This window comes from Corvus brachyrhynchos, unplaced genomic scaffold (assembly GCF_000691975.1).
Source record: "Corvus brachyrhynchos isolate BGI_N302 unplaced genomic scaffold, ASM69197v1 scaffold94, whole genome shotgun sequence".
NCBI lineage: Eukaryota > Metazoa > Chordata > Aves > Passeriformes > Corvidae > Corvus > Corvus brachyrhynchos.
This window is the reverse complement of record NW_008238330.1, coordinates 11,798,993-11,808,680: the sequence shown is the minus strand read 5'-3', so window position 1 is coordinate 11,808,680 and position 9,688 is coordinate 11,798,993. Positions and strand designations below refer to the sequence as shown.

Sequence of the window (9,688 nt, the reverse complement as noted above, 5' to 3'; positions counted from 1 at the left end):
GGGATGGGATGGGATGGGATGGGATGGGATGGGATGGGATGGGATGGGATGGGATGGGAGGCTCCTCCAATGGAGATGCAGTTTTATTCTCTTGCAGACATTTTACGAGCCTCCCAGGCAACAAGGACCACAAAGGTCTTGCTTTTAGGTGTCACATCCTGTTGCTTCCCACAGGATTATGGTGGTCCCTCACCACTGTTAACCCCTTACTGCTCTCTGGACTGCAATGATAAATCTGCCCACACCTTCAACAAAAGGAGGGAGGATCAGGGTCCAAAGCACGGGGAGCTCTATAAACATTGGGACAAAACAGAAGGACACTGCACAAAAGATAAGGACAAAATAAGATGACGAAGATGGCTTGGGCTGACCCTACTGATTCCCACCTTGTCTTCTTTCACACACACTAGTTTCTGCTTCTAGTCCATAGCTGCTTCATATATTATCAGCTATGCAGCAGACTTGAAAGGACTTAACTAGAGAGGAAAACAAGGAGAAAAGAGATAAAACAGAAAAACGGGGTAGAAAGAAAGAGCTGATCCATCAGCAGAAAAGCCAAGGGGAACAAAACTGCCAGGCTGTGATGCATGGCTAGGAGGTGGTCATGGGCATGGTGAGGAGGGAGGGAGGATAACAACCAGCAGCATTGCCTGAACTACAGCTATTTATTTCTGCTGGCCAAACTACCCATATGGAGGTAAAGGAAAGGTCACTGGGATATGCATGAATTCAGTGAATATGGCATAAATGGCTTTCACACTGCAGACTCCCCACTTCAGATGCAGGCTTTTCAGGCTGAAGATGAGCTCAGTATGGGACCCCTAGAATTTGCTGCTGAATTGTATGACTCATGCCTTGGTTTCCTGCAAACTTTGCCAGTTGGTGTGATGTCCCTCAGGCGTTTCTTATATTTGTCTGTCTTAACTCTTTCAAAGTGCCCTGATTTTACAAATAACCTAGTAGTTACTAACTCACGGAAGAAGAGTGACGCTGTCTCCTACTAAAAGCTGGCACACAAGCACACTGAAAAATAAACCAAGTACAAGACTGAGCTTTAGTGGTCCATGCGATGCTACACTAGAGATAACACAGTTCTGTTGAATCCCTGTGGGAAGGACTTAGTCTCCAGGCAGATATGCTTAAAAACACCAGCATGGGCACCTCCTAGCACCAGAGCATGGCACCTCTGACACCACAGAGACCAAGGCATGGGAGGAGACGGGATGCTTTGAGGCAAATAACAGTATTCGAGCCCAGTCATATTGGTTGATATCATGTACCTTCATGGTGTCTAGCACTCTTGGATGCTCTCCGAACAAGTGGATAAGGCAAATCACAGAGTTTTGTAGAAACTGACCCAGGAAGGCAGTAATGGGTAGAGACAATATGCCCCTCACCACCTTCAGGAAAGAAACACCTTGACCTTGTCAAAAGCAGAACTTAGAGGTGTGGTTTAGTTGTTGCAGGCAAACTAGCACTTTTTAAAAGCTTTGTCTAATTAAAGATCCTGCTTGGCACTGTGCTTAGGCCCCTAAAACATTAGGGAGAGATGCCTGAGAGCAGTGAGCAGACCTAGACCACCCTCATTGCCTTCCAGGGAAGACTGGCAAGCAGAGGGAATTCTCCGTCTCTCACTGAGAGGGATGACAACTGCTGGGCATTCGCGTTCTCACTGTCTCCAAAACACAGGGCTCAGCAGCATGAGAAGCCAGTCCCTTCCCCCTCCACAGCCCCAGGGTAAGCTCGTGGAGACATGGCTGGGCTGTTATCATGAACATGCAGAGCAGGGCTGAGCTGAGTTACTGGAAGAAGTTGTTTTTGGAGCCCTCAGTTATGGGAAGGCAGATGATCATGCTGTGCACAAGGGCGTGGAAAGCTGCAGATGCACTGCCACTGTTCTCTTCTAAATATTTCCCTTCAAAGGACCCCAACAAAGAATTTCAGAACTGTCTAATAATCATGGATGTCCACTGGGAATACCAAAACAGAGAAGACTTTCAGAAGGTGCTTAGAAAGCACCTGCTAAAAACCTGGTCCCCAGTGTCCCAGACTGAGAGCCAGGACCACGAGATACTTCGCAAAAGCTCAGTCTGACCTTCAGTTGTAGTTTTTTCCTAAACTGCCATTTTTCAAACTGGAGTTTGCCAGACTGGTCTCTGTCAGCTGACTTGCTTGGGATAGAGGAGAAGAAATGCCCTGCAAATGCACTGTTGCCTTGAAGCTGAGAGCAAGGTGGTCTCATTGGTAAAACGGGTCCAGCAGAGAAAGGACGGGAGACAGTGTGAAGTGATGCCAAGGAAATAATTTCTCAATACTGGAGAAAAGTGGTTTTGTTCTGGCAAAAGCCTGAGGGTGCAAAATAACTGTTTCCGTACATCTATTGTAACACCATTCAATTTTTAAAATCTTTCCTCCCATGTATGTGCTATTTTTAAAAGTTACAACGAGGGAAGAATGTCAATACATTCCTTATTAGACTTGTCCACACACAGCCATACCTCAAATGATAAACCCAGTTTTGTTATGCTGATGCAGACCTCTCAATACTAGGTCAAAGGAGAATCTGAGAAACAATCTCTGTGGTATATCCAAGAGAAAATGAAGAGGTATTTGATTACAGTCTACAAGAGGTCTCTGGCAGCTGAGGACACCATTTTTGAGCAAACAAAAGCAAAATGAAATTCAACAGCTAAGAAGCAAAACTAGAAAAATGCAGATTGTAAACAAAAGAGTTATTCAGAGCACAATAACTAGCCACGAGAAGAAAAAGTGCCCAGCAGTGGTGTATCCTTTAAGTCACCTGAAGACTTTACACCAAGAGTGGGTGTCTTTGGAAAGGACATATTCTAGTTCAATCTCAATTTATGTGCTCGGTTGTGGGCATCATGAGGTGAAATGTGATGTATTAATGAAGGGCCCAGGCTACATGAGCATAACGGTCCCCCGTGCTTCGGACCTTTTTATTCTAAAGAGTAGCTCAACTTGGTTTGAAGTAAATTTCTCAGTAACTTAAGCTATGCTGGAATAAATGTGGTTTAAATGAAATAAGTAACCTGTACCAATTTAATTAAGTCTTTTTGAAGTCCTCTTTAGTTAAACCAATGGAAGTTTCTCATCAAAGGCACAGCTTCCCTGAGCAGGAGAAAACATCTATGAATATCCTAGAGCCCAATACTGTTCCAGGAAACATATTTTTTGTATGTTTTCACAATTACAAGCAGCTGTAGTGACAGATCAGATTTCTAGTCCTTTCTAAGAAAAGTGTACATCTGTTCTATTTATTTCTAGCCTCTCAGAGGATTCTTTAAAATGATGCTCTTTTATGTCGACCAGCTGTGGCGATCCTTGCAAACCATTGCAAGGGTGTAACACAGGGAGGGCCAGTGTTCTCCTATCGGTGCTCCAAGCCCTTCCTTTTGCACTAAATACTTGGGATACATTTCCAGTCTTCTCAACCAGTCACACAGAAAAATACAGGAGGGAAAAGGTCTACATTTTCATTTGAGTATAAAAACGCCCCTTGGTGAACTTTCTCATGAACATCACGAGAGAACGGCTCTGGCTACAAACCTTCACCCTGCTTTGCACCAAGCCCTTAGCCAAACCCGAGCATTCAAAAGGAGAGTCTGTTTAAAGGGAGCATTTGGCAAAAATGAAGGACAATGGCCAGCCTAAGACACCTCGCCCTGATGAAATCCAGGCTTTGGCAAAAATCTTAGTGTTAAACAAGGACAGAGAAAGCTGAGTAGTAGCAAAACAGAAAAATACAGGCCCCCTCCCCACAAAACCCAGCTTCTGTTCCAACTTCTTCTCAAGCAGTGACCAAACCAGCATTTGCAAATACCAAGTGGCAACCATCCTAATAGCAAATCTACATCACTTGGGGAGAAAAAACCCCCAACCATAAAATAAAATAAACCACCCTGAGGAGAGACCATTCTTCCAGCTTCCCAGAGGTTTACTCTTGCTGTTCATATCCTTGCAAAACTCCCCAATTCCAGTGCCAGGAAACAACTGTGCCACAAAGTCCCACAGCGCTGACTCGTATCCTGTTCCTCGGAGTCAGCGCTGCATCAGCAGGACGCGAGTCCCTGCCCGCTGCCACCGGCTGACACACCAGTTGGCCTCCCATCCCGCACAGGAATCTCATCCTCTCAAACACAGAGATGGAAATAAAGAGGCAGCTGACTTCCAAGAAACAATTTCCAATTGCCTGATGGTAGCTTAAGTGCTAACACTCCTGTACCCAGGCAGCTAACTGGAGATGTAAATCTCTGGAAAAGAAAAAACACCATGCTCTATCCAGTGCTGTCCCATTAAAAGTCACAGGTAACTGTCAATGTTTAGAAGGGGAAAAAAAAAAAAAAAGCACTTACAGGTCTGAAGGATTTGAAGACTTTTTCCAATATTTCATGGAGTGTCTTTTTCCCACAGGAGGAGATGTAATCCTGTGCGAGCTGCAGAAAAGGTAAGCAGTCCTCACTTTCGCTCCACACGTGCTGAAAGCCAACAGCAACACAAGAAAGGAAAGGCATTAACAGGAATTCACGCCAACCTTTCCATGTGATTTCATAAGGTGACATGTTGTAAACATCTGCCAAAGTACACTGAGCCTCCTGCAGTTCAGATCCGCCCTGGGGACAGGCATTGCAGGCCGCTTCAGAAGCCACGTTTTTGAGGAGGAACCTGGATTTTATTAACATGATGCATCAGAAAATAGGGAAATCGATCCAGAAGTGGAAATGCCTCATGGTTGCACCAGCCATGAAGGGTACACACACTTTGCACACGCACATTTTACCTATAAAGGTGCTTTTTGGTTTAACATCAGCCCTGCTCAGACCTGGAAGCCATGCTGGGTTTTCTCTTTTTCTGCATCACCTGCTGCAGCGAAGCCCTCAGGAAGAGCTAAAGCATCTCTTTGTCTTCCTGGCGTTAGTGCAAATATGATGCAACCCTGGAGGTGGAACTTGATGTGTAATTCTCTCGACAGTGCAGAAGAAAAGATGCAAAATCCGCCTGCAGGCTAGACACAGAGCCAAGAGAGATGTTTGGGCACTCACAGCATCCTGATGCTTTGAGCCTCCCACCCTGTTTTGAGATTTACTCCCCCTGGAACCTGATCTTCCCTTCCGAGGCAGGCACGTTAAACCCATTTGAGATCTTCCTCTTGTCTTACTCCTGCTTTGGAGATGCTGGTTCCCCAGCCTTACTCTGTGAAGCCTCTCTCAAAACTGATGTTTATTCTGCTGCAAGGAGGTTCTTTGAAAGAGATCTGGCAAGCGATGGAGGGAGCACCCAGGCAACAATTCTTCCTGTGCGCAAGGGCACAAGCTAATGCATCACCTTAAACACCTTCTGTCGGAAGACTTCGTGCATGGGACTGTCTTAGGCAGCCTGCCACATAGAGAAGTGCAATACTGCCAAATTGGTTTGAGACTCTTGTACCTCTCTTTTTGCACAGCAGCTCTTTTCCCCAAAGTACCCTTTTACTTGCTATAAACAGCAGGTTATGCTCAAACAAGGAAAGAGGAGGATCTCTCCGAAGCTTAACTAATATTCAGGGAAAGGCTCAAAACAACAGATGTTTCAATCCCTAGCACAAGGCTTGCATGGTGCCTTCCTCTTCAGCGGTGAGTACCTGCCAGGGATGCAGTTTTGCACTTAACAAGAGAGCAGTATTTAACATCACCTAAACTGCACCTTTAAGATAAAACCTGTAACTGCTTTGCTATGAACCTCACTTGACCTACATTTTCTTCACTGCTTGTTGCACTTTACAAGCATAAACATAGTGAAATGTTTTGTTATGAAAGCAGCCCTGAATTGCTGAGTAGGTTCTGCTCTTTCCTTATAACCGAAGTCATCTCTTAACCATTCTGGCAATAAAAATAAGTTCTTTACAGTCTTGCCAACTCTCATACACACATACCACAAGTCTCATGATACTTCATGCCATCTTAAGAGTCATGGGCCTTGCAATCCTATAAATATACAACTAAATCTCAGCTTCTGTTTACAAGAAAAAAAAGCAGAAAAAAAGTCTGCACTTTGTGATTTCTATGGCCTAAAAAGGCAGAAGGTACATGAAGTGAAATCAGAATGAACACTTCCAAATCACATTTTAAGAACAGCCATTGGAGAAGGTTTTGGAAGTCTGGCCCATGATTTCTTCATACTTGGGGTTAGTAATAACTATTTAGTTACTCCTTCAGAGCTGAATGTTGCAGCTTGGCAATTCCTGGCTCGTGCTAAACCTGTTGCAATTGTTTATGTATATAAAATGATTATGACTGCTGAGATCCTCATTCTTGTTTAAATTGTGGCTTCTTTTGACTACCAGAGCTATACACAGCAGCTTCCACATAAAAGAAAATCAGGCCCTGCCCTTTAATAAGTAATAGCAGGTTTGTTCCCCAGGGAAAGTTAACTCCATGTTGTCCTATCATGTTTTTACAATCTCTTTTCAAGCTCCACCACATTTTAGACTCCAGTGTGAATTTGTCAGCAGTAGGCAGAATAAGATGATCTAGCATAAGGGAAAAACCTAGAGAGAATAACCTGATCACTGAGCTTTTGACGACATTGTTTTGCATAGCATCATAGGACAACTAGCAAGTAAGGATTCCAAAAATCTTCCCATCTGCAGAGGATTTTAAATGCTGACTGCAGCAACAAACTGCACTACAAAAAGTTTCACGTGCCATTAGTGCATGCATCTCATTCAGAAATGGGTTGATTTAATCTTTTCCCTCATGAACCTCAACCATAACAAAAACCAGGGTTGTAACGCCTGTAGGTTCAGCTGCATCTACAGCTCTCTGTGGTGGTTCAGTGCTGCACCCAGGCAGCGCAGGAACTGTCTCAGTACTGACTCACCCATCTCCAGAGGAACCTGCAAAAGGAATTTCGGCCTTTCAAAATAAAAACAAACGTAATTTGAGGATTCAGCTCCTGCTTAGAAAGTTCAGTAAGGCTGCATATACAGAGATGCTTTTCCTGGAAAACCCAGTGCCTGAGGATCTCTCTGCAGTGGGAGAAGGGGGCTGCTGGCAAACTGGTGGACCACAGTGCCTGGCTGTAGCTGTGCAATTAAAAAAATATTAACCTCATCATTGGAGTATGTGTTTTCCAAGCTTGCTCAGTTTTGCTCACAGTTGCTTTGTGTCACTACAAAAGCACACAGCCACTAATTTCCACCTCAGCTGGCCTAGGATCACGGTTGAATTATTTAGTTCAGCATCTACACATAGCACATAGCTGAGGAAATCAACAGGGCTACATCTGGAGGGGTTTGCTTTCCCTCACACCTTTAGATGACTCAGTGTAGCTGCATGACAGAATCACTTGCTGGCCCACCTTTTTCTAAGCAGCCCACTTGTGCATGGCAGCAAAACGTTTTATTTGTGGGGATAATTCGACTTGCATAAAATATTCAGACCCACTAACTCTGTTCTGAAATATTTTCAGAAAATCTTGCAGCAAGATGGCATCATATTTTTATTTATTTTATCAGTTACTTTGAATACCAGTAATAACATGGTGACAAAACAAATGACAGACTTAGCATCACAGCCCTCACTCTCCTTGATTACGGCTACACAAGTCCAATTAATTTCTTGAGAACCCCAGGAGCATCAGGAGCTGAATTATAGATAGTTCAGCTATCTAAAATGCTGATTCAGAGAGTTTTAGTGTCCAGGTGGTACTGAAAATTCCAATAAGCATCTACATGGGTCTCCTGCATCCCTAGCATGTTAAAAGCCTAGCCTAAAGATATCTTTTCAGGAAATGAAAAATATTAGATTGTTGTGATCTGAGATCTCTGATTTCAGACAAAATTCAGTGTTATTTTCCCCCAGATTGCATTTTGGCAACCTTTCCACATTTTTCTCCTCTCCTCCTTCCTTTTAAGTTCATCATGCTCATCATTTCCTCCTTACAAGTGGGTTATCATGGAATTCTCTGGCACCTCCTACATAGCTTTTTAAGTCGCATCATTATGAAATGAGTACGTAAAGAAAGAACAAGAATACCAGGCATCAGATGCTTATTAAATGCAAGGCTCCTTTATAGGAGGCACAGGGTGCAAAAAGGCTGAAAAGTGTGTCACTGTGAATTCCGTTTATATTTACTCACTTTCACACTCCACTGTGTTAAAGGAGCCATGCAACAAGGCTTAAAGTGCAAATGATAATCAGTCCCTTGGCTTGTATTAAGTCTCCTTAAAATAAACTTTAGCCTGTAATTGCACATAGAAAGGAAAGTTATAATCTGGAACATAAAAAAAAAAAAGTGACTGCAAAAAAACAAGATAATCAAGCTGGGAGCAGAAATTAAGTCCCACAGTGCACTAGGAGCAGGAAACAGGATGCTGGAGAATCTAATCATTAGTGGATCTTAAGCATATTAAAGAGACACCATCTCTTTAAAGAATTAAGAATGACACCTATCTGCCAGTCTTAAAAGTATTATCATTACAAAAAATTCCTCAACTAATAAGGCTAAAAAAGACAGAATAAAACACTGCTTCTAGTTTTCCACTGCTTATGTTCCACATTTGACAGGAGTCAGCCCTTTGCTCCATTTTACTAGTGGTGACTCTGGGCAGGGAGTCCTTCCCACAGCAACCCTGGAATGAAAATATTAAAAAAAAAAAAAAAAAAAAGGGAAAATGTGATATCAAACTCAAAAAAAGAAAAAGGCCAGCATTGGAATAGGGTCCAAAATGGCTTAAGATTTTTTTGAACTTGACTAGACTTTGTTTGAAAGAGTTCACTCAATTATTGAGCAGTGTATAAAGAAACAATACATGTCTAAGAAAAATAAATGGACTCTCTTTGCAATTTCCAATATCATTAGTGTCCAACCACAGTTTTAGCCTAGTGCTGCCCTGGATTCAGACATATTCCTGCTTAGGAGTGCAGCAGGCATGGACCTTTCTGGACACAGGCATCTCTAGAGAGGAACGAGCACTGCGGTCTGACAGGCTCAGAGGTGCTGGGAAGATGGATGTGCAGAGCTATTCCCACAGAGGACTGAGAGAATCGACACCTTGAGTTACCCCACTGCTGCATCTGAAGGTCTCATGTATCCCTGGACAGATGCATAACTAAACTCCAGATAACTTCTTTCATAATTCAGCATGATCATCTATCTACTCGACACAATAAGTAAATGTCCTGCTCGCTGGGATCTGTGGTCCTGGAGAAGTCACTCCACCGCTCTTTGTTTCCATGGACCCATCTGTCAAATGGGCACACTCGGCACTTACCTGTTGGAAAGGGAATTAGTGAACATTTGTCAAGCAGGTGGAGGGATGAAACTTGCTCCGTGAAGGCAAGAACCTACAACATTCCTACCATAACGGTCTGTGCTAGGAGCTGTTTTGTTAAAAAAAGCAAACCAAAATCCTTTCACTGAAGTTAACTGGCACTTGGCAGCTTACAAACCCCGTGGCGAGGTGCCGCTTTTCGGTGACTTCCTGCACTCCTGCTCACCACCCGGAGGGTCTGGCCGAGGGGAAAAGCACCCCCCGACCCTTCCCAAAGGCATGGGTTGTGGTGCCGGAGCCTTTTCCGCACAAACTCGGCGCTGAACTCCGCGAGGGGCGGCGGGGAGGGGGCGCGGCGGCGCCCGGCCGGCACCTGCACGGATCCCGCGGCGGTCCCGGGGGAGCGGCGGGGGG

The 9,688-nt window shown here is 44.1% G+C and overlaps 1 protein-coding gene across 2 annotated transcripts in view; it reads right to left on the bottom strand.

The window, feature by feature from the left end:
• The window catches only part of MTURN (maturin, neural progenitor differentiation regulator homolog), an 11,776-nt gene extending 2,163 nt beyond the window's left edge, over positions 1-9,613 (bottom strand). Inside the window, exons 1-2 of one of the 2 annotated variants that reach the window (XM_017734553.1) lie at positions 8,140-9,613; positions 4,377-4,499 (exon numbers count right to left, since the gene is read on the bottom strand). In XM_017734553.1, the coding sequence (XP_017590042.1) occupies positions 4,377-4,499; positions 8,140-8,391 (375 nt within the window). In that variant the 5' untranslated portion in view covers positions 8,392-9,613. The other variant, XM_017734554.1, reaches the window with a different exon arrangement.
• Positions 9,614-9,688: the final 75 nt, after the last annotated feature.